Source organism: Gymnodraco acuticeps, unplaced genomic scaffold (assembly GCF_902827175.1).
Source record: "Gymnodraco acuticeps unplaced genomic scaffold, fGymAcu1.1, whole genome shotgun sequence".
Lineage (NCBI taxonomy): Eukaryota > Metazoa > Chordata > Actinopteri > Perciformes > Bathydraconidae > Gymnodraco > Gymnodraco acuticeps.
Genome location: NW_022992344.1, coordinates 2,174,871 through 2,200,894, shown reverse-complemented (window position 1 = coordinate 2,200,894; position 26,024 = coordinate 2,174,871). Strand labels below are relative to the sequence as shown.

The 26,024-nt window shown below is 42.0% G+C and overlaps 2 protein-coding genes across 4 annotated transcripts in view; both read left to right on the top strand.

The window, feature by feature from the left end:
- Nucleotides 1-10,106, top strand: part of traf3ip1 (TNF receptor-associated factor 3 interacting protein 1) — a 38,376-nt gene extending 28,270 nt beyond the window's left edge. For all 3 annotated transcript variants that reach the window (XM_034208755.1, XM_034208754.1, XM_034208753.1), the window contains 2 exons: nt 6,764-6,981; nt 7,504-10,106. In XM_034208755.1, the coding sequence (XP_034064646.1) occupies nt 6,764-6,981; nt 7,504-7,669 (384 nt within the window). In that variant the 3' untranslated portion in view covers nt 7,670-10,106. The remainder of the gene's footprint in view (nt 1-6,763; nt 6,982-7,503) is intronic.
- A 4,793-nt stretch (nt 10,107-14,899) lies between these two features.
- Nucleotides 14,900-25,908, top strand: asb1 (ankyrin repeat and SOCS box containing 1). The gene is made up of 5 exons (XM_034208759.1): nt 14,900-15,126; nt 15,717-15,855; nt 19,115-19,417; nt 20,031-20,413; nt 25,067-25,908. Exons 1-5 carry the CDS (start codon nt 15,036-15,038, stop codon nt 25,195-25,197), a joined length of 1,047 nt encoding a protein of 348 aa, XP_034064650.1. The 5' UTR covers nt 14,900-15,035; the 3' UTR covers nt 25,198-25,908.
- Nucleotides 25,909-26,024: the final 116 nt, after the last annotated feature.

Genomic DNA, 26,024 nt, shown 5'->3' with positions numbered 1-26,024 from the left:
AGACATAACAGGAAGAATATGTACATTTTAATCCAATCAAATAGGACATTGTCACACCATTCAAATGTATCCATGTACATTACAACCAATAACAAAGCTTATGTGTTTATTTGTTACGTTGTTTACGTTATGTGTTACGTTGTTCAGTGTGTGTCAGGCGCAGTGTTGGGGAAGTTACTTTTAAAAAGTAGTGTTTGCTCGTTACTCGTTACTTCTTTAAAAAAGTAATCCCTTACTTTACTTAGTTACCCTGCAAGGAAAGTAACTTTTTACGTTACTCGTTACTTTTACGTTACTTTTATGTTGCTCGACTTTGGGCAGAACTCCATCTCTGTTCCTAAATGTGTAGGCTTACATAAAGTTCTACATATATGGAGGACATAACAGATATTTCTTTTGTGCTCTTTATTATAAAAAAATGCCACAGAGCACTTAACAAAACATTGGGCTATCAATATCAAATATCAATATAAAATCATAATCATTAAACAGGCTAGCCCCAAAATAGGTGCAAAGCTAGTGCAAATCATATCAATAGGCTCCTTAGGAACAACATGATAACCTCAAAATGGCTCATGTGTCTCAAAATAAAACATGCCTCATGTAAATCCAACAGAAAAAGAATAACTTCAAAATGTCTTGATATCGATGGCTTGTGTAAATAAAATAAAATGGCATAATACAGCTTGGAAGCAAAGACATTTTAGCCAAAATAAAATCAAGAACAACTTAAAGCAGGACTGGCCTCAGAATTAAAAGGCTATGTTCACTGCATATGCTCACCCTTCTTCACAGTATGATGGCAGATAAAAAAAAGAGGATATTAGGCATAGGCTTGAGCTATGTCTATAGCATGGGTGGCAGGCAACCTATTCCACATCAGTACAAAATGTGCGATTATACCTCATCAGGAGCAGTCTTTCAAAACGTTTATCTGAGAGTCTGTTTCTTCTGGGGGAAAGCACAATACCTCCCAGGCTGAACAGCCTCTCCACCGGTGCACTGGATGGTGTGGCAGTGTTGTATTTCATACACACAGCTTTCACTCGGGGGAAACGGTTGAGGACTTCTAACTCTGAGCCTGATCTCATGTACTCAAATACCTCCGAGTCTGCGCTAATGGACATTGCGTCTTCCTCTTCCTCATCAAAAGAAAAAAAGTCATTCTCATTGGCGCTGCTGTGTGCGGCGGCTTCTCGGTTTTTATTGTTAGCCGGCTCTTCATCACGGGGTAGAGTGCGACACTCCGCGATGAGCAGCGCACGCGCCGCTTCTCTCCGCTCCGCTCCCACAATCCATCGAACTTTAAATTTCGGCAACGTCAAGGCAGCCAATAAAGCTTCACTGCTCTCCAACACTGGTGCGAATCGCATTCTGATAGCCTAGGACAAAATTATATAGAACAAATAAGCCTAGTTTTCAGACACACGACTCACTAGAGCTCCATCAGGGGAGGCATAATGCATTTATCTTAAGAATATTTATTAAGAAATGTCCGTTAATGGATAGGCATATACATTTATATCATAGACATCGTAGGCTATATATGATGTATATGCCTAGGCTACTAACTTTAAGAATCGGCTTACCTGTACAATTACACCCGGTAGGTTTGCTGTCATCCTCGACAGTCCATTTTGGAGTGCCAGTGTCCTGGACATCAGGGTCTCCAGGGTTGGTAGAAGAGTCCCATAGTAGCAGTTGTCTTCCCCTTGCAATATATCCAGTGCTACCGTCAGGGGTTTCAAAACACTGCAGTATTCCTTTAGGAATAGATGTTCGCGCTCTGTCGGGGCTCTGATGTCCAGTCTAGTACAAAGCGTATTCAAATCTTGGGCCGGGATGTCACTGATGCGGGACAGGGCATCGTGGAAGGAATTCCACCTTGTTGATGTAGGCACAATCATTTTTTTTCCACAGATTTCATCGACAATCTCAGAGGCCAAGGTAGAGCGGCTCGCCTTTGTCCAAAGAGCAGCGCACTTTGCCGTTGCACTCCTGTACACACATTTTGAGTCACTGTTGGAGGACAGCCATTTGTCGATGTCATTGCACGAGATCAAATTGAGTGTATGCGAAGCACACCTGAAATGCGGGGGAAGAGAAAACTGTCCTTCTGTGGCCCCAAGCAACTCTTCCACATCTGTGAAAACGACACCTTGCTCGTCATTATCCTCCTCCTCGTTAGGCTCAGGCGGTGCATACATCTTGAAAGCTTTAACAAAATTAGACCCGTTGTCTGTAACGGTGGCGGTGATCCTATGTGAAAGGCCAAATGCTGAGTGAATCTGTTCCATTTCAAAGCCTATAACATCATATGTATGCCTGCCCTTTATTCTTTTGCATGCGATGGCAGCTTTCTCACGTTTAAAGTTGCATGGATTGATCCAGTGCACAGTGATTCCCAAAAAGCTTCTGTTATGACTACTCCATATATCCGCAGTGGTTGACAGATACGGCAAACTCTCGAACGTTTTCTTTAATTCACTCTCCATTTTCAGATAGCATTCATCCAGATAGCCAGTGAACGTTTTACGATCTGACCATGGGCGCCTGTCTCCTGTTATCGGTATCTTGCTAAGTATCTTTCTGAAAGTGGGAGATTCAACAGTATTGATGGGCAACATTTCTTCGACGATGAACGAAGCTACAAGTTTGTCCAACTCTTGTTTAGATAGGAGAAACTGAAGTTTTAGCTGCTTTGGGCTTGGACTCGAAATATCTTCATTTCTCCGGGGATCTTGAGCTACTAGCTTCATGCTAGCATGTTTTCCTCTCAAATGCTTGATGAGGTTGGCAGTTGAATTAACGGCAGTGGACAAAAGTTTCTGGCCAGGGCACAACGTGCACCTTACACTCACATTTTTCCCCTTATTGTCAACAAGTTCGATGTAATGGGAATACCTCCATCCCTCGAATGTTAGCGTTGGCTGCGCCTGCTTCTCACTTGCCGTTGCCATCACTGCTCTTCAGTCTTCATGCCACCACCAGCACGTCACGTAGCACGTACAGTGTGGAATGAGAGCTCGTGCCTAATGCGTAAGCACGCAGCTGAGTAGGCAGTGTCACTGTCACTCGTAAAAGTAACGTTGCGGAGAATTGAAGAAGAAACTACGTTACGTTACCAAATGTTTCGTAGTAACGCGTTACACTACGTTTTACCCGAAAAAAGTAGTTACGTTACTGTAACGCGTTACTTTGTTACACCCAACTCTGGTCAGGCGTTAACCTATAGATAAACTTGCAAACATGTCAGAAGAACCGGCGCATAAGAAAACAAAATATAGTCAAACTAAGCTGAAATTCAACAACTTGAATGTCACATCCCTGACATCCACAACTCCGGAGCCTGGCCCTTCAACCATAGAACCAGCGCAGCCAGATGAACCAGCAGCAGCTCTGCGGCCGCAGAGGCTGTCAAAACCGCCGACGCCGGCATCGTTGAACCAAAACAGGCTGGTTCCGACTGCATGGAGGTTTGTTGTCGGGACATTGTGACGGGACAATAAAAGCTTATTTGGGCAAAGAGAAGGTACTTCAAAGCAGAATGGTACAAAAACAGAGAGTGGTTAATTATTTGCAAAACCACTAAACGAGCCTTCTGTGAAATATGCAGATTTGCTGCTGTCAAACGGCTTGTAACTTTCTCCAAATGTGGAGATGACAGCTTTTTAAATACCGAGTTAATAACTGGAACTTTTCACAGAGCTTACTTCAGTCAAACACCAGTCAACATTCAGCTTGTCAAACAAGAGCGTAGCAGGAAAAAAGAAGAGATGGAATGAGCAACTGCGCTGTCATATGTGTGGGCTGGTCTGTATAGTTTAATTTACAGGAAAGGAGTGAGCAGAGGGTTGAGTTGTCCATTTTTGTTCTGTTTTCTCTGACTATCTTCCTCCTGAACACCCTCTCAGACTTTCATTTGCTCGCGCTACTAAAGAGACACGTTACCATGGAAACCAAACAATGGTGTAGCTGTATTGAAGTCCGAGTGGAAACAGTAACATTTGGTGCGTTATGTTAGAATGAAACAAATCAGATTTAGTCAGAAATCGGGAGAAATGCGGGATAAATATGACCCGGGCAGGAAAACGGGAGTCTCCCGCGAAAATCGGGAGGGTTGGCAAGTAGGCTATGTCACATACACACGCACTTTTTGCCCCCCCCACTTCTGAAATGAATCCGGCGCCGCTGTTGCATACCGCTATTGCATACCGCTATTTTATTGTAATTTTCGGAAACCTTAAAATACTGCCAGACTGGTGAAGCCATTTTGGCAAGCTTGTTTTGCCGCGCACAGAGAAAAGTGTCATGTATTTTACGTCATGCGATCGGCTCTCGCAATCGGCATTTTTAGAGAGTACCGATCGATCGGCAGAGAGTGAGTATCGGCCGATATCGATCGGCGGCCGATCAATCGGAGCATCCCTAATCATAACGCCAAACAAGAGATGACCGTTAGCTTAACATTGTTGAAGTGAAGTCGTGCGACCGTCATATTTGGAGATTAACCTGATGAAAGTAACATAAACGTCTTTGCCACAGATCTTATTTTCCTGCGATAATCCAAAATCCAATGGAAAAATCCCATTAGCAAATGTCGAGGAGCTCATTTTGATGCTGATTTCTGGACTGGATTACTGCACCACTATCATGTAGACATTTGTTTCTTTGTAGCCTTTATTTAACCAGGTGAAAGCCCCTTGAGATCAAAAGATCTCTTTTTCAAGGGTGACCTGCAGGACATTAGTAAAAAACAATCTACCTCTCCTACTTATTCCACCTGCTCTTTCTACGTGCAACCTTGGCCGTTGCCTGGGGCTTCATCACTGTCTGAGATAATGGGAAAACCTTCTTCCTCTCTCACCTCCAACTCCTCTGCGGTCACCCCGTCTAAATATTGTTCTGTGATCCGGGTGAGAAGAAACAAAACTAGGAGCACACGGGTCTCGTAGCCCCCCGATAGGGACCTCCATAAAGCTGTGATTTATATCCACCTGGACAGAGTACACAACGAGCAGTGGTCATGTTTTCACGCCAACATTTTTTATTTTCCAACAGAAGAAAGGAAGGGGGTGAGGGGCGAAGAAGCAAATGGACGACAAACAGAAAGAAGCCATGGGTCCTGTCTGGACCAAACCGCAGCCAGGCAGGCCGAATGAGCCGTGGAGTGTTTGTCTAGCTGCAGGGTTCACCCCAGTGGAAAGCCACCCACCTTGTTAGGGGACCGCCGGGCCGAGGCGTTTCAACCCTCACACTTTCGAAACCACCGCAAACACGTAACAAAGAGCGCGGCTGTCAGAAATGTTGTTTCGTGTAAAGACATCATGGCAAGCAGTGGCGTTTGATGTCATCCCTACAGTGTGGTCCTTTCTAGTCAAGTTGTCTAAAATTCGAATTACTCACCTTGACTTGTTTTATGAGATGGCTTGATAAGGCCACTGCTGACGTGCTAGCTATGCTAAAACATGTGACAGATGTGTGTGTGTGTTGACGAGGAAGCTGTCATGTAGTTTGCACACTGTCACAATTTTGATTCCGTGCTACCCCATGAAGGCAGGTGCTCCCATCTGTGTAGCATAAATTGGACCGAGAGTTGAACTTGAAAGGGGCCATAAGTGTAGTAGTTGTTACTCAATACTGTAGTAAAATAACCCCACTGCCAAAGCCTGTTACTAAAATAAACAAGAGCGGAGAGGCTGTGTGTGTGTCCACTGTATACCTCGCGTGTGTGTGTGTGTGGCTTTGGGGTTGCAATACTGAGTGCTTTTGCAAATACACACACACACACACACACACTCAGGCCTTGCGAAGCCCAGCTGAGCAAACATCCTTGGATTTGCTCCCTAGCCAAGGGAGGTCCCTCCCTGATACCTTCCCCTCCTTTACGCCATCGAGTGTAATTTGGATATGGTGAACCCCCTCCAACCACACACCATACACAGGAGGCCTTCATCAACCAGCTCCCCCCTCACCCCAAACTTTGGCCAACACAATTCAGCCGTACGTTTGATCTTTATATATACAGCTAGGTTGGTAGAATTCCTGCCTAACATTTTTAGCCTTGAAATCCTAAACCACTAAATGCCGCCTTGCTCTGGTTCTGGGCATTTGAGACCTTTTGCTGGCAAAGGTAGAATTCCTAAAGAGGGTTTATTATGTTTTGGTCTAGGGACACACAAGTGATTTTTGTGTATGTTCATACAGCTGTTTGATTCAGCGTCTAGTTTAAACCATGCCCATTTAATGAAAACATTTGTTTCTATGACTGCTGGTACAATTGAATTAACTGTTCCATGTTTGCTTATTTTTCCTTTTTATTTATCTATTTTTTTTCGTTACTTATTTGGATTCACATAATATCTATATAGCAGTTTGCACAATTAACAGTTCAATATATACAGGGACCCAAAAACACAAAACATTATAAAGATATTGCTTTCACTTTTTCAAAGCGTCCTCAATTTGGTTTTCCTGAAGCCTCAACTATTTTGTTTCTAAACTGAATTTGTATTTCAGTTGTATCAAGTTGTTGATTAAATATTCACTTTGCCTTTATTTTTGTTCTACTTTTCCACAAGCATTTATCCACATGGTTTAAACATAAAACAAAAATATGAAAGGAGAACAAAAAAAGTTATAATAAAAAAGTTATAATGCTCCCTGAGATTTATTTAATGCCCATATATTTCCTTAGCTGACCGCCCCAGAAATCTCTTCCCCTAATCCTCACCTATTGTTTTTCTATCATCTCCTCTTCCAGAACGTGGTGTCTGAAGCAGCGCGGAAGAAAGAGCGGGACATCGTGTCGCGTGAGATCGAGCGGCTGCGCACCTCCATCCAGACGGTGTGCCGCAGCACTCTGCCTCTGGGGAAGATCATGGACTACATACAGGAGGACATGGACGCCATGCAGGCCGAGCTGCACACCTGGAGGCGGGAGAACAAAGAGCACGCACAGGCCCTGCTGCAGGAGCAGAGGTGGGGGTGGCACAAAACACTGGAAATATGATCTCAAACACAGCTTTATACTCACTTTATCATGCAAGGTGCTATCTTCTATCTTTGGGCGGTGGTGGCGAAGTCAATAGGGACTTGGCAACTGGAAGGTCACCAGTTCAAGTCCCGGCAAGACCAAGTGCTACCGAGGTGTCCCTGAGCAAGGCACCGTTCCCCACACTGCTCCCCGGGCGCCGTTCAAAATGGCAGCACACTGCTCCTAACACTAGGATGGGTCAAATGCAGAGAAACAATTTCCCCACGAGGGATTAATAAAAGTCCATCTCCTCTCTCATATTCATATAACTGATTTAAGTAATCAGTCAAGTTTAAACTTGCATATTCTCTAAGATTATAAAGTCATACATTTGTGAGAAACTTCTGAAATCCTCTGTGATTGAATTCACACATTTAGGAGAAAATAAAGTCCATTTTTCCTTTTCTTATAACATTGATGTAATTAATCATCCCGCCTATGTTTGTGTGTGTTTATATCTGCTACAGAGCGACAGACAGAGCTGTGGAGCCCCTTAAGTCAGAACTAGTAGAGCTGGATCAGCTGATCAGAGAACAGCAGGACAAGATCTGTGCTGTGAGATCCAACATACTGAAGAATGAAGATAAGATTCAGAAGATGGTGACTGGAATCAACTTCTCCTCCAGAGCCTGAAGTGAGAAACAAGGTCCACTGAGTATAAACTCTCCTAAAAACGCACTGAAGATTAGGGACCAGCAGTGTCTCATTCAGAATAATGGTAAGACCGTTTTTCCTCAGAGACGATGTGGAATGGGACCAAACACTGCACTTTTAAAGTTTTGTCAGAGATGGACCCGAGAAAATCAGACACCATATGTCAGATGTTAGATAATAAAAGCTACATATGATGGCATGGTGATCTGACTATCCTCACACGTGCGGTGACAGATCAAATAATAAAATGTTTTCCTGCTCTGCACTCACATAACCACATCAGTTACTCCTTTTTTGTTATGGTGCCTTTGTGGAATGAACCAGTGCACAGTTGAGATTCAAAGGTTTTACTTCACAACAGCTACAGTGTAGTTCCCCGGCTCCTCCAACAGGGCAACATACGGTACATTATACTTAAGACATATGAAGAAAGAAACAAGAAATAGGGAAAGAAAATACTGCAGATGACTTGGAATGACAAGGAAATTAGACCAAATAAATGTGATAATGTGATAATGCTGGGTGAGTTCATCAAATGCCCTATATACCCCCCAAAAATGAATGAACAAATAACATGAAAGTTTGCTGGACACTTAGCAGTCTCTGGACCTAATAAAAATAAACCCTATATTCTTGTTTTTATTTATTAACCAAGCATAACATTGGGACTTAGCCACTGCTATACAAAAGAGAGGCAGTGTAATTAGAGATTAATTCCGGGTTATGAGCTCTTTCATTTGTAATTTTCCACGATCCCTAGTATTCTCGTGTCATATTCTTTTACTTCTAAACGTTTTGCTTCAAGCGTCCTCCCTGAAGCTACCCTTGCTAAAACAAAGATTGTATCTTCAAGTGCACCTTCAAGTCGCTTAGAAAGAGGTAGTAGTGTTAGTTCTTATTTCTTTCACTTTCACTTCTATTATTACACACCGACACACTCATTTAATGTACTTCCAGGAGACAGTAAGAATACATACATTCTCAAATAGGACAGCCGCCATCATGGAGGTCCCTCAGCCGTATGTGTACTGTAGGATTCGTCAAACTGTTTCTTTTTTGTGATGGAGACAGTGTTTGGTCAGATCACAACCTTTTTTGTGAACGTACAACTCTTTATAAAAATAATAATAATATTTTACTAGCTGCTTTTGTGACTTTAAGAAACGTGCTTTGCATATGTAGCTAAATAAAAAACGAGCAATACTAGGCTAAATATTGCAGTAGGTCAGATGGTAAGAAACCACTGTCCCAGTTCTTTTTTAATTAAAATTCCAACATCAATAGCAGATTAGTCGGCCATGATTTCTTCCAAAGTGGCATACCTCACTTCCAATAAAGATGCAGTAACCTTATTAAAGTAATAGCACCAATATGATTGTACATAGCTGTTATTACTTGCACAAGTGCAGCTCTGTAAGATTTACTGCAGATATAGTGTTTACACACAAACAAAACATTATGAATGTAATCTTTTATTTTGAATAATGTTTTTTATAATGCTCTCTCTTTTCTGCACAAAGCTCCAAAACATCTTCCCAAACTCTGGTTTCCACTTCCAGCATAACAATGGATTACCAATAGGATAGATGGCAAATCTGAAAAAATGAAACTGCATTGTTTCAGTGTGTTGCTATTCATTTAACTAATCTTATATTATCACTAGGAGAATTCCAAAGTTAAAATCTACCTTCATTTAGTCTGATTGTATTCTGTTTTCATATCAGTATTTATTTAGTCAATAATATACTGTACCAACAGAAGGCCCTTTGAGGCAAGTGAGAACAAAATAGTCCAATCTATTTTTCAATCTTTTTTAGGACTGAAAAGTGGTTTTAAAAAGCTGTCAACGTTACTTTTTTATCTGTGCAAACAGTTGGAATCAACAAGTGTTTGTTTTTGTAATAATAATAAGGTAAATGTACCTTACAGAATTGCTACCTAAGAAAACAACATGACTGTAATATATCATTTGCTTACACACAATTGTTTCTAGAGTGCCGACAAAAATTTGAACTTTTAGAAAAATAATCCTGACAAAAAAAAAAGTCATCAACTACCTATTTTTCCACCCACCTCTTCCACCTGAGGTTATCTTTTAGGTACTTAGAGGATAGAGCTATTTAAATCTTACTCAAAATATTGTTATCCAGAATGTTTCGTTTGTCACTTGCCTTTCAGGGCTTCCATACATCAAAAGTCAAATATAAAGATATCACAAAGACAAAAGTTGTTGAAAAGTCAAAACCTGCGTGTCTATATGTCTTGTATTAAAAGACAATGTAGACTGTAAGTACTTGTATCATATCCTCTGTTTCTCTTAATAACTGTACATTATGTATATGTCGAGATTGTATCATAGTTCAAAATATTATATAATTTTGTAGTGGAGTGAAATAAATGGTTACATTGCAATAAATATTCGTCTGCTCTTCTTGCTTTTATGAGTCATTGTAGGCTACAGTGACTGCACGAGAGTTTTAAAGAAAGGCTCAAAATCAAGTTGTTCGTATAATGCAAATGTAACGAGGGGTCTTTTTGCTGGAGCTACATTATAAATGATAAATGACTCTGGTTTGTGATTATGACGAGTTCATGTGAAGTCCTTGTGGCGTCTGGTACGGCCGAGTCACACTCAAAGGGACTGATTTCTTTTGAAGCCCAGTCCAACATGACATCTGAAACATTGCCCTTTCTTTTTAAGACCCTTCAGAAACATTAGCAGTAACTTTTTCTCTGGAAAGCCGAGAAACGGCTGCAACACACACAAAGCGTATTAGCAAGCCCCTAACAACTATTAAGCTAGATTTGGACAGATCATTTGTGACGCCAGTTGGAGATTTAGCTGAAGGCCTCTAGCAGAAGGCATGGACAAAAGATGCTGGCCTCAGTCTCAACAGGTGGATTAAGATAAGACGACACACCGAACCGTCCATCCAATGTCCATCTGCGTTTCCCTTAAACAGTGGGCTAATACAAAGAAGACGTGACTGACTTTATTAAAAAAAGGCTCAGTTGATTCTTGCCTTTTGAATTTCACAATTGATCACGCTGCAAATGATTGACAACACCTTCCACTTTTGTTGTTATTTTGATGTTAGTTTCAATCACTTCTGCAACACATGGCCAGGGTCTGAAGATCCTCTCGAAATTCTACAAAAATTAAATTACTATTAAATGTTTATTTTTCTGGGTGTTGCAAACATTGGGATACATTTGGGGCTCTACTATGCTCTTTTTCAGATTTCATATTTGCATGTTTTGCCTCTACTGTGACATGGTTCCATGCTTTAATGTTCATCAATGCAACAGCTATTTGTTTACTTCACTGGAGGTCTGTGCAGCTTGTCCACTTTTGCAGACACGTGGCACTTTTGACCTCTATGTATTTTTAGAGCACCATTTGAAGGTTCATCTGTCACCAAGCAACATAAATCCATGGCTGCATGCCTCCCTGGTGTACGTTACCCACCCTAAAAAAATGGACTCCCCACAATTGAACAGCGAAAAAGATGGATTGAACAACATGTTAGGCCTACATTGTGCAGGTAGCCAGATGTATTAGAGAATAATACTTTGTGTGAACAGGATTTACATTATACACAAGCTGTAGGTGTTAATTCATCGCAAGTCCATCGCTTTTTGGTAGTGCCCTTTGACCTTTAAAGTGTCCTTCTGGCACATATGGGCTTGAATCATGAATCTACCACATACACTGAACAAAAATATAAATGCAACACTTTTGTTTTTGCTCCCATTTTTCATGAGATGAACTCAAAGATCTAAAACATTTTCTATATACACAAAATAACCATTTATCTCAAATATTGTTCACAAATCTGAAAAAATCTGTGATAGTGAGCACTTCTCCTTTGCCGAGATAATCCATCCCACCTCACAGGTGTGGCATATCAAGATGCCGATTAGACAGCATGATTATTGCACAGGTGTGCTTTAGGCTGGCCACAATAAAAGGCCACTCTAAAATGTTCAGTTTTATCACACAGCACAATGCCACAGATGTCGCAAGTTTTGAGGGAGCGTGCAATTGGCATGCTGACAGCAGGAATGTCCACCAGAGCTGTTGCCCGTGAATTGAATGTTCATTTCTCTACCATAAGCCGTCTCCAAAGGCGTTTCAGAGAATTTGGCAGTACATCCAACCGGCCTCACAACCGCAGACCACGTGTAACCACACCAGCCCAGGACCTCCACATCCAGCATGTTCACCTCCAAGATCGTCTGAGACCAGCCACTCGGACAGCTGCTGCAACAATCGGTTTGCATAACCAAATAATTTCTGCACAAACTGTCAGAAACCATCTCAGGGAAGCTCATCTGCATGCTCGTCGTCCTCATCGGGGTCTCGACCTGACTCCGGTTCGTCGTCGTAACCGACTTGAGTGGGCAAATGCTCACATTCAATGGCGTCTGGCATGTTGGAGAGGTGTTCTCTTCACGGATGAATCCCGGTTTTCACTGTTCAGGGCAGATGGCAGACAGCGCGTGTGGCGTCGTGTGGGTGAGCGGTTTTCTGATGTCAATGTTGTGAATCGAGTGGCCCATGGTGATGGTGGGGTTATGGTATGGGCAGGCGTATGTTATGGACGATGAACACAGGTGCATTTTATTGATGGCATTGTGAATGCACAGAGATACCGTGACGAGATCCTGAGGCCCATTGTTGTGCCATTCATCCACGACCATCACCTCATGTTGCAGCATGATAATGCACGGCCCCATGTTGCAAGGATCTGTACACAATTCCTGGAGGCTGAAAACATCCCAGTTCTTGCATGGCCAGCATACTCACCGGACATGTCACCCATTGAGCATGTTTGGGATGCTCTGGATCGGCGTATACGACAGCGTGTTCCAGTTCCTGCCAATATCCAGCAACTTCGCACAGCCATTGAAGAGGAGTGGACCAACATTCCACAGGCCACAATCAACAACCTGATCAACTCTATGCGAAGGAGATGTGTTGCACTGCGTGAGGCAAATGGTGGTCACACCAGATACTGACAGGTTTTCGGACCCCCCCCAGACCCCCCCAATAAAGCAAAACTGCACGTTTCAGAGTGGCCTTTTATTGTGGCCAGCCTAAGGCACACCTGTGCAATAATCATGCTGTCTAATCAGCATCTTGATATGCCACACCTGTGAGGTGGGATGGATTATCTCGGCAAAGGAGAAGTGCTCACTATCACAGATTTTTTTCAGATTTGTGAACAATATTTGAGAGAAATGGTTATTTTGTGTATATAGAAAATGTTTTAGATCTTTGAGTTCATCTCGACACGGTGAATCATCAGATCCTCCTTCGCACTCTCCAAAAACTTGGAGTTTCAGGCTCTGCACTTTCCCTCCTCACCTCATACCTGAAAGACCGTACCTACAGGGTGACTTGGAGAGGGTCTGAGTCCGACCCTTGTCAATTAACTACGGGGGTCCCTCAGGGCTCTGTTCTTGGTCCCCTCCTCTTCTCCCTGTACACAAACTCGCTCGGATCAGTCATTAGCCCGCATGGTTTTTCTTACCACTGCTACGCTGATGACGCCCAATTAATTCTGTCCTTTCCCCGCTCAGAGACCCAGGTCGTTGCACGCATCTCTGCTTGTCTAGCTGACATCTCTCAGTGGATGTCTGCTCACCACCTCAAGCTCAACCTTGACAAGACTGAGCTGCTCTTCCTCCCGGGAAAAGATTGTCCCACTCTTGACCTAACAATCAACATCGGCACCTCAGTTGTTTCCCCGACTCAGACTGCAAGGAATCTGGGTGTGACCCTAGATAACAACCTGTCCTTCACTGCAAACATCGCTGCTACAACCCGCTGCTGCAGATACACGCTTTACAACATCAGGAGGATGCGTCCCCAGCTGACTCAGAAAGCGACTCAGGTTCTGGTCCAGGCTCTCGTCATCTCACGCCTAGACTACTGCAACTCCCTCCTGGCTGGTCTACCTGCATGTGCCATCCGACCTCTGCAGCTCATCCAGAATGCAGCGGCTCGTCTGGTCTTCAACCTTCCTAAATTCTCCCACACCACTCCGCTCCTCCGCTCCCTTCACTGGCTTCCGGTAACTGCTAGAATCCACTTCAAGACACTGGTACTTGCTTACCATGCTGCGAATGGATCTGGCCCTTCCTACATCCAGGACATGGTTAAACCGTCCACCCCAGCGCGTGCACTACGCTCTGCATCAGCCAAACGACTCGTTGCACCCTCGCTGCGAGGGGGACCCAAGTTCCCATCGGCGAAAACACGTGGGTTTGCTGTCCTGGCTCCAGGATGGTGGAATGAGCTCCCCATTGACATCAGGACGGCAGATAGCTTGCACATCTTCCGGCGCAAACTGAAAACTCATCTCTTTCGACTCCACTTCGAGCGTTAGAACTATTAACGAAGCACTTTTATACTAATAAAGGACTGGCTTACCTAAAGCCAGTTGAGTAGCACTTGAAATGTTTGGCTCTATGAAACCTGATGTACTTATATGATTCTGTTTTCTTCAAGGTTGTGTCTTCCTGGTCGAATGTACTTATTGTAAGTCGCTTTGGATAAAAGCGTCAGCTAAATGCAATGTAATGTAATGTAATCTCATGAAAAATGGGAGCAAAAAAAAAAGTGTTGCATTTATATTTTTGTTCAGTGTATAACAACTCATTGTAATCTGCCTCAGATTTAATATACATATTTTGGATTGTCCTCTAAAACCCTCCCCTAAATTATTCTAAATTCCAATTTGTTTCATCACAGTCAGTTTTGAAGTTGCATTAACAGCTTATCGTCTTCAGTAAGTTATTAGCCTTCTACAAAACAACTACAATATCTCTATTTTTTTAGAATGTAAAATGAACACATAACATTATAATACAAATAATACATTTAAACTAAATACCTGAATAGCATGTTATTTCCCTAATATTTGTCAATGGGCTTTAATTACGGCTTATTTTATAGTTATGTTTGGAAAATAAAATTGGAAAGATAATTGTACATGTATCACGGGAAATATTGCTTTAATAAAACGATCATTGTTTAGAGCATTTTGAATTATTTATGTAAAATTATTCAATTTAACATTTCTAAATAATTTGTCTACGTTTTATAAGCAGTTAAGAATAGTTTATTTATAGATAAGAACCTCCCTGTTTATTAAAGTGACACTTCCCCTTTAAATCCGCGCAGCTGAGCGCAGTCAGGAAGTTGAGCAAGACGTCACGCTTGTGTATGTTGATGTCTGCTGCCTGACTCAGCTGGGTTTCTCGTGTTTGGTGGGAACCGGGGTCGTTCTCCTCCTGAAGCACTGGTTTCAGGGCGACGGTGAGACTCTTCAGCAGCATGGCTGACGCTCCGGAGCCCGAAGAGCCGCCCAGCAACAACACCCCCCCCCTCATCACTGTGTCCGACCTGCCCAGTGCCACTGCTGCAGGTAACATGGCTCATGATTCATCAGTCCTCTCAAGGGGCAGGGGCCTCATGAGCATGGCAGCAATAACAGAGATGGGCTGTGGCTGGGGGTGACTCGTGGTAATAAGGTGTGGTCCATGGAGACAGTAAACACCAACTGTGTGTCTGCCAGCTCTTCGATGTTGTCATAGTGCTGCAAATGATACAAGTGATGGATGGATTTGAACAATGTATGGAAGACCATTTCTGCCAGAAAAAGAAAACAATTGTATTGACACTTAGCCTTGTGATGAAAGTCTTTATAATACATTTTACAAAAAAATGACTTGGACAAGTAAAGTAATTTCTTACCGTTTAAAAATTGTTTGTTTTAAAAAATAATGACATATTTCAAAATTATGAAGTAAGAAGAAGGATAAACTGTCTTATAGTCTACATACAATTGTTTCACATATTGTGACACTGTGCTATATTAAATTTGATTTCAATGAAAAGGAAACCACCTTAACTTATTAGGTTTTTAAAAGATAATACATTGTAGAATACTCATTTCAGTATTTCTCCAGCAATTGAACACTTTCTGCAAATGTTATGTGTGTGTGTCCTCACCAGGCCGTAACCTGAAGGAATGGCTCCAGGAGCAGTTCAGCGACAAACCTCTGGAGCAGGAGGACCTGCGGCTGCACAACGCAGCCTACATGGGAGACCTGGACACCCTGAGGAACCTGCTGCAGGAGGACAGCTTCAGACGGTGGGAGGGGCTAATAGTTGTGATATGAGTTTATTGCAATTTAATTGTAAAGCCCTTTTTTTGAGCAATCATTTTGTTTTATTTAGCACAAATAAGAGATCACACAAGGATAGTCATGAGTGAAGAAACATATGCATACACTTTTAGAATATCTTGTGGATTTAGGAGAAATGTCAAAAAGGCAAGGATAAGTGGAACACATAACATATGATACACTATGCAGTGCGCACATATGATAGTATGATACGTTATGATCCAAAATATAAGCTATAAAAGTATGATAATAATCCCTATAATATGAGAATGATGAACTAAGTGCAATACACGTAAAATCTAGTATACACAGTAACACAGTGTAGACTTGATTAAATCTGTCTGCATTATTGTTTTTTTCCCACATGTCTCCAATTGCTTTTACATTTCAGACTTTATAATGAAAATATACCAATTTGGAACTTCTGCATTTGACATTGCTCTTCTCTCTGCATATTTTTACTGCAAATCTGGCAGTTTTTGTCCACAAAGTCAATATGTGCCGCTAAGTGGTTTCTGTGTGTTGGTTTTTTTCAGTAGGCTTGCCGAGTGATAGCCTTAGAGAAACAAATGCTGCATAGAATTTGGCCCTACACATCTCTACCACAAACAGTACAGCATAACACACACCATATGCTGGATACTTTTATCCCAGCCTTTAACCAAGGGTGTCCTATTTTAAATGTGTGCATCATGTCCACAGTGGCACTAGGCGTAGTGGCCAAACAGTGGTTCTATAACTTCTGTGTCAGTCACGGGATGCAATTGGGCCCAAAAAGACATTTACCATTGACTTACATTGGGAAAGACACCTCTATAAATGAGCGTCTATATATTTTTTGGCAGGTTAATCAAATATCCAGAACGAAAACTTGAATTGCCCTTGTTTAAACCAATAGGTCCTTAAAGTTCTAAACCCACATCTAGAGTTATTTTCCCTCATACATTAATTTGACTGAGCTGAGACCGGCTGTGATGCTGAAAATGGAGGCGAGGTTTCAGGAATACACAAGTGTGCATGCTCCATTGGCACAAAGGATGCAAAAGATTGCCAGAAAATCCCTGAAAGATTTGGGTAATTTTGAAAACAAACATACCTGAGGTAAAAAACAAAACAATGTCCTTTTTAACTTCATGTTGTTCACGTTGTCACGACTTTACTAAAACACAAAAAGAAAAGACAGAAAAATCCACTCAAGTGTCAGAATAACAGGAGGACACCGGTGTTGTTGACACCGCGTCTACATTTCGCCAAAACTCTATCAGTAATAAATCTTATTAGTGCTATTTCCTATGCTACAAATAGACAATTAGTTTAAATTACTTATGCACTAAAGTGTCACTGAACATTATACATTGCTGTCATGAACTTAAATAACACATTCAACATAAGAAATAACAATAAATGCAATCACCGTTTCCAGCGCGACATCACTGTGGGGATGGCGGAAATGACAAGCGGGTAAACAACGACGTGCAACTTAAAAGTGTTCCCGCGGAAAAAAGTCACTTAAAATAATAAATGAAACTATCTCATAGAAATAAAACTCACAACTTTTTACAAATTAAACATTCACAAACTAATAATTATTCACACACATTTTGATTTCCGTAACACATTACATTACATGTTACTTGATAGACGCTTTTATCCAAAGCGACTTACATACTCAATACTGTGGACAATCCCACAGGAGCAATTTGGGGTGAAGTGTCTTGCCCAGGGACACAACGACATGCTGACTGCAGTGGGGTTTGAACCTGTTCTCCCCTGATCCGAACACCAACGAACTAGGCCATTGCGCCACAGCCTCCTAGCTCCTACACATCACTGGTTTATGGATACTTTGGACACAGGTTGGGAAACATTGTAATGTTCATAGAGCCAGAGACCATTTTGGAGTGGTCACTCAACCCCAATCCCACAGTGGTTGTGTGCAGCACTCCACACCAAGCCAACCCATTATTATGGGTTTAGGGCAGTTCATCTCCACTCCACATGGTTTACAACATGCTGTTTTTTCAATAAAACTCTTTATATTTCATTAGGTTCTCCCTGCCCGACCTATTCCAACTTGCCTGAGGCAGCAAGTAGTGTTAAAAGCACAATATTTGTGCAGGTATCTGTAAATGTTTTATTTGAGATTACCACACAGAAATTATATTTGAAAGACTTTGGCAAGTTGAGTGTTTTCAATGTGTGTATAGTCATTGGCCTGATTTTATTCTACAAACGTTTATCAAACATTTTCAGTGCAAGCACAATATTTGTTATTATTATGTGCGATGCATGATTATTATGCCCTGTCAAAACAGGCTTACAAGTCCACATTAATTTGAAAAAGAGACAGGATAGAAACCTAAATGACGTTCAGGAATTTATATTAAAAAAAAATCCTATATGTCATTGTTATTTCACCAGGACATGTCTTGATTTTGAGCAGACATTTTTAATAAATATAGATAATTAATATAAAAGTATTTTTATGTTCCTCTTAAAACTCATCAGAAAGGACATGAGAATGTGATTCCTTCACAATTTCTTAATTTGCCTAATTTGGAAAACCTGCTTTTCTTTGTTTAAAGATCTGCAAAATTTAACATTTCATTGTCATTATTGTGCTTGATTTGAATATATGTTTGTCATTTTTACTTTTAACAAGATATTCTTTGAGAACTTTTGAGAACAATTCTACAGTCTTATCCTTTCAGATTTCCAATTTCTGGATCTAATCCAAATTACCCCGTACAGCCAAAGTGTTGTTCTAACCTCCTTTGAAACCCTGTCACCCTAAAGCATAATTTAAAGGGGCCCTCTTAGGCAAATGTTCAGGTTCATATTTGTATTTTGTGCCTCTACTGTAAAATGTTTTCATGCTTTAATGTTCATAAGGTCTTTATTTTTGGTTAGCTGGCCAGCTATCTTAGAGATGTCCTGCCCCTTATCACATACAATGTCTTGGAGTGCAAGCCAAGCAAAGTGTGAGTGTGATGTCGTCATGATGTTACAGAAGTAAACAAAGGAGTCCAATGGATGTTTTTCAGGCGGGGTTGTAGGATAGAAACTCCCTGTTGAGGGTACTTTTGGATTTTAGCCTTTGTAGACCATTTACATGCACAAAAACCTATATAACACACTACACAAAAGGGGGAGACCCCAACAACCATAAAAGGGCCCCCTTTAATATAGAACAAATAACCTGTCCCTTCCCTCCCTTGGTGCCAGGCGTATCAATGAGAAGTCTGTGTGGTGTTGTGGCTGTCTGCCCTGCACCCCCCTGCGGATCGCAGCTACAGCGGGACACGCCGCCTGCGTGGCCTTTCTGATCTCTCAGGGAGCCAAGGTGGACCTGGTGGATGTTAAAGGTCAAACAGCCCTCTACGTTGCCGTGGTGAATGGTCACCTTGACAGTGTCCGGATCCTCCTGGAAGCCAAGGCCGATCCCAACGGGAGTCGGCATCACCGCAGCACGCCGCTGTACCACACTGCCCGGGTGGGCCGGCTGGACCTGCTGCAGGAGCTCATCAGGTGAGGCTACAGGAGGAGAAGTATAACACCTGGCTGTAATGGAGTGTGATTTGGGGCTAGGGAAAGCAAGCACAACTATTTGTATTTCACTTTTTTACCCAGTATGCTGAGAATGGGATTTGTTTTATTTTCTTTCCTACTGCTGAGAACTGATGACTTGTGGTATTTTCTCCATTCCAAAACCCACATCTTTGAATCTTTTCTTATCTTTTATTTGGGGAGTTTTTGTATTCAGTCTTGTGTGTATCTGTCAGTCTGTTTACAGACAATCCAGCATACTACTCAACACATCAGCTTAATAATATGTGTTTCCTGACCAAGGAATATACTGTTTATTCAGTGGATTGTTACAGGGGGAACCTTTTCATATACTATGTTGTTTGTCATTGAATTTGATTCACTGATTTATTTTGCAGTTAGTTCTTAACTTCTTTCATTTTTCACAGAATGCACAAAACCTGGGGTTCTGAACAGACTGAAGAGACATAATTTGTCAATTGTACCCAGATATTTTTGTATCTAGACACTTACATTGTCTGCAAATTATAATGGCTGAATGTAGCACTTGTTGTAAAGTATGCCATCTGAAATATCATAATTTCCCTCTGTCCAGGTTCAATGCTGATGTAGACATGGACCACCAGCTGGGCCCCCGGCTCCTCTTAAGCGCTCGAACCCTCAACACTCTGGTGGTGTGTCCTCTCTACATCAGCTCAGCCTACCATCACCTCCCTTGTTTCCGGTTGCTGCTGCAGGCCGGCGCTCAGCCTGATTTTAACTACACAGGGCCCGTCTGCCAAGAGGCTCTGACCCGGGGCCTGGCCTCCTGCCTGCTGGACGCCGCGCTGCGACATGGCTGTGGGGAGGACTTCATCCACCTGCTGCTGAACCACGGGGCCAACCCGCAGCTCGTGCCCTGGGACGGATCAGCACTGGAGGCTCCCAATCGGAGGGAGGTGGATCCGGAGGCCCTCAAGGTCTTCCTGGAGGCCAAGAGTGAGTACATTATTGTGCAGGCATCAGTGAGGTCCAATACTGCAAACAAATATATTTAAAAGCAAGGGTTTGATACAAAATTATACAGTAGGTTCTTAAGGGAAAATCGAGGTGAGTGCTGTTTCAGGTTGATTGATGCTAATCACAAGAATCATTTTAGATTAAACTAGTTTTTTACTTGATATTTTTTCAAATTAATGGGTTTTGAGTGGTGTTAAAAACGTTTTTTGTCATGAACTGTTGCCTCTACACCACCCAATAATCGCATAATATCAATACCGATAAATGTTTTTGAATTTTTATAGAAATGTTGAGCATATTGCATCCTGCAGGGAGTTTCCTTTAATTGCTATGTGACTTGTTGACTGGAAAATTCCCTTCTACAACCCTCCTATCATTAAATGACTTATGTTGCTCGTATGTTAATTGGCTTGCACTAAAGTTACTTTATTTGACATGCTATAGTAGAAACAGGTGTAAAAATGATAAATCGCTAAATTCTATTAAACTGCTTCAGTTTCAAGGTCCTGCTATTGTGCATACTGTCGCAGCACTTTAAACGAGCGGTGCCATTGTTAATGTTATTATTAACACCTGTAATGCCTGCTGGGAAAAAGGGCCATTATGCACATTGACAGAAGTTGTTCCAGTGTATTGCCATTTGGTTCAATGAACATAAACTCATAAGTTTCTATAGTAAATCTGTTTTTCTCAAAGTGCGATAGTTAATACTGTTAAGCATAACATGCGTCTTACCATTTATTGACCCTAACCCTGACTGGAAACAAAAAATGTATAAAGTTTCAGATTCAGATAATCCAGTGATAATAAATCAAACTTGAATGGCATTTGGGAGAGCAGACCTCCACCAAGGGCAACGCTGCATTCAAGTGCACACAAGATCTCTTTGGTGTGTTAATACATTTGTGTTCAATCTTTCACTCAGGTTCAAATCAAATCAAGTTTTATTTATATAGCACATTTATAAACGATTTTTGGTCGAGCCAAAGTGCTGTACATATAATAAAAATAGCCTACAGTAGAGACACTTTACAGCAAATACAACAGCACAGATTGTTCAGAATATCAGTATGAGAAAAACGACACCCTCTATCCTTAGACCCTCACATCGTACAAGGAAAAACTTCCAGAGAAAACCCACAGTTTAAGGGGAAACAATGGGAGAAACCTCAGGGAGAGCAACAGAGGAGGGATCCCTCTCCCAGGACGGACAGACGTGCAATGCCGTGTGTAAATCGAAGAGATAATACATTTTACAGCATATAGACCGAATGTTAGGAAATGCATGTGTCTGTAATAAGAAGATGAATCCACGAGGATGTCAGCTACAATCCTGTGGAAGCCATCAGGGAAGCAGCATGACGAGATCCAAGGCAGGACCGCAGAGACAGGTTCAGCCACGACCCGAAGTCCACGACTTAATCCAGAACTCAGGATAGAGGATCCAAGACACAGGACTACAGCAAGAGGATCAGCCTCGACTCCGGATCCCGGCGTAGATAGAGATACAAAACAAGAAAAAAGATTTGGCTGGGTTAATCGGAACAAGAGAATACACAGACAGACACAGACAGAGAGGGAAAAGGTCATTGGATAAAAGTTACTCTTGATAACCCTCTAGAAAGATCTCATGAACTTCCCCACTCAATCTATCAAGACCCGAGCAGTTCTATTAGATATAGGCTAAGAAACAGAGATAGGGAGCACAACAACCTATCTCTTCGTCAGATGCACTCCCCCGCTTATCTAAGCGACTCTGTACCCCGTTACCCTCTACAAGGCCATAGACCAGCAGAGGGAAAATGGGGGGTGGGTAAGGGTAAGGGTTTTTAAGAATAAACCGCAAGGGTCCAAAGGGAAAAAAGATGAAATATAAGGTACTATATTTTAAGTAGTCCTATCTACTATTCCTATATTCGAATAATGTATAAACTATTTTAAAAATACTTTATTAAATCCTATATTATGTTATAAATATTAAAATAAAGAACTAAATGAATAAATAAATAACTAAATGAATAAATAAATAATTAAACAAAAGCCAGAGAGAAAAAGTGAGTTTTAAGTGTTGATTTAAAAACCCCCAGGGTCTGGGCCGACCTCACATGGAGGGGCAAAGTATTCCAGAGCCTAGGGCCAGCCACTGCAAAAGCTTGATGCCCTCAGGTTTTAAGCCTGGTCTTAGGCACTATCAACAACAGCTGATCAGCCGACCTTAAGGCTCTGCCTGGGGTGTAGCGATGGAGGAGTTCGGCTATATAGGCAGTTGCCAGCCCATTTAGGGCTTTAAAAACAAATAAAAGGAGTTTAAAATCTATTCTGAACCGAACTGGAAGCCAGTGCAATGAAGCCAGAATTGGGGTGATATGATCGCGCTTTTTATGGCCAGTGAGAAGACGTGCAGCTGCATTCTGAACTAGCTGGAGGCGTCTAATTGAGGCCTGGTCCATACCCACATACAGAGCATTGCAGTAATCCAGTCTCGAGGTAACAAAGGCGTTAATAACCCTTTCTAGGTCTTTAAAAGATAAAACCGACTTGGTCTTAGCCAATAGTCGTATTTTGAAAAAGCAGGTCTTGACTACAGTGCTAACCTGCTTATCAAATTTAAAGGCGCTGTTGAAGGTCACTCCAAGGTTCATAACAGAGGGGAGGATATTTTTATTGAGGGAGCCCAGAATATCAACCGGGGAGACTGTTGGTTGGGATCCAAAAAAGATGACCTCGGTCTTGCTCTCATTGAGGGTGAGGAAGTTTTGGCTCAGCCAGGATTTAATCTCTGTTAAACAGTCCTTCAACTGCTGTAGTGAGTTGGCATTTTGATTGAGAGGCAGATAGATCTGTACATCATCAGCGTAACAATGGAAGGGGATATTATGTTTTGTGAGAATTGAACCTAGTATGTACAATAGAAAAAGGATGGGGCCCAGAATCGAGCCTTGCGGAACCCCACAGGTAAGAGGGGCTTTGGCAGAGGAGAAGGCACCTAACTGCACTGAGAAGCTACGGTCCGTCAAATAAGACCTGAACCATGCAAGGGCAGAGCCTGTAATGCCTGCGGACTGTTCAAGCCGTGACAACAGGGTACTATGATCCACAGTGTCAAAGGCAGCAGTTCAATCTGTTACAACCCGGCTCATGGGCTGTAACATAAAACAGGGAGACGAGACGAGAGGTAAGAATATATAGTTTATTTGTTTCAACACAACACTAAATGGGCACCAGCATCAGGTCCCCGAAGCTGGCGCAGAGAGAGTGCCCAAAGGAGTGAGAGCGACGCAACCGGCTGGGCTCCTCCTTTATCCTGCTCCACCAGGTGTAGCTCATCAGATAGGCATCCGCCCACAGGTGCGGCTCATCAGCACCTGAAACAACCTGAACAAACCACACACACACACAAACACACGGCACCCCACGTGATCTAACAGCACCAAGACAGCTGGGCTGCCTGAATCAGCGGCTAAGAGCAACATGAACCTGTCTTGTGGTCAGGGTTGGGAGGGTTACTTTGTAAATGTAATCAGTTACTGATTACTGAATACATGGCTCTGAAAGTAATCCGAATACAGTTACAGTTACGTGTCTTAAAAAAGTAACGTATTCAGATTACTTTTAGATTACTTTTGGATTACTTTCTTTTTCCATCACAGATGGGTATGTTTTGGTGTACAGGAGACACAAAAAGCAAAAGGAAACTGAACGTGTTTTTACTGTTTTAATGGCTTATCAAGAGCACAACTGAAACGATGTAACAACATAATAAACGTTTTGGGGATGCAGCTTGGGATCTGAGGAGTGAGGGACACGGCTTAGAACGGGCGTGTCGCCTTCTGTCCTGCCAGTGTTGGCAGAACATTAATTAAAATGTCGAATTCGGACTTCATTTTAAGGACATTTCGGCCAGGGGTGTAGAGCTATATTTGTTTAAGCACCGGATCGGCAAAACAGGAGAGTGTGTGCACCAGTCTGCCTTGATTTATGTATTCATGTCTGTGACCCTCACAGTATCTGCTGCCCGCAGCTGTTTTATAGAAGGAAAACCTCCTTCACTTCATGAAATCTCTGCAGCACCAGGAGGCAGCCTCTGAGAAGACGAGCGTGCAGTGCCTTTAACGCACCGCCTTCACTGTATTTACCTTCAGAATCATTCGAAAGGCTAAAGAGTGACCACAGGCTGGTGTGCTTTAACCACACACACCTCTACACACACACACACACACACACACACACACGATTTAAACGCAGACTTTTGTTCCTCCATGTTTCGTTGTTATTGTTTCACTGAGCGGACCCGCTTTCAAACGCTCCCTTTTTTGGTCCATCTGCGGCGGTAATAGGTTTTGTGCGCTATGATGATTCGGCTGTACCTTTAGTAATGAATATTAAATGTTGTGAGGAAATCTTTCCACCAATAATTCCAATAAGTATTCCAAAATGTATTCACTTCATGTTTACGAAAGTAACTGTAATCAGATTACTCGTTTTTCAAATGTAACGCGAGCTGAATACAGTTACTTGATTTGTGTATCCTGATTACGTAACGCCATTACATGTATTCCGTTACAACCCAACCCTGCTTGTGGTTCTGCTGCAGTTGCTAAGGAGACGGACCTTTGCTTTGTCTCTCCTCAGGATGCCCTCGCAGGCTGACACACGTGTGTCGCATCAGGATCCGCAGAACGATGGGTAAAAGTCGCCTAAAACACATACCCGCGTTACCGCTGCCACAACCCATCAAGAACTTCCTGCTTCACCAAACCTGACCTCCTCTTTCACAGAGCTCTACCAACCCCAACCTTTAAAAAGCCTATTTGAATCCAACCCCCAAATAGAGCACTTTGTGAACCAAATTTGCTAATTGCATGTTATTTTCTAATAGCAAACATTTTCTAATATTTTTCAAACATTTTGAAGTTATGTAATATCTTATCTTGCTATTTTTGTTGTAAGTTATTGACATACTTCCTAACTTATCAGAGAAGCCTTATTATGTCCTCATCTGTTTGTGTTTTAACTCCCCAAATCTCCAGTATGTGTTCCGTTCCTGCTTCAAGTAGCACTTTTCAGCTAATAGCCATAGTGAGAATGTCATTTGATGTAAAGCATTGACTTGAATGAGCAATATAAGGTTCTGGATCTTAACTGAAAACACTGCTAGGTGAAAAATGTACACTTTGCTTTAAGTCACTCATGTACATGTTACCATCATGTAAACAGTCTCTGTGGATTAAATGTATTCATGATGAATAGAATAACTTTGTATGTATTACCCAGAAAGCTGCCTTCTCCATGAGTGTTGCACCTAAAGCCTTCTGTGCACCTCTGTTGCACAGCATGTTACTCACACAAATGTCTCTTTGTGCATTTTACTTTGTATATCTTGACTTTGTTTGCATCCAATACACATGCAATAATACCATATCCTCTAGTCTACTGTATGTTTTTCATCATCTAAAACGTGTGACGGCTCACTTTCCCTGCTTCCTGTTGTATTATCCATGACTCCTTCTCCTTTCCTCTTAGCCCAATTCAAGACCTGTTGTAGTCCAACATATCTGAGCCAGTGTCAGGACCGAATCTCCTGAGTAAA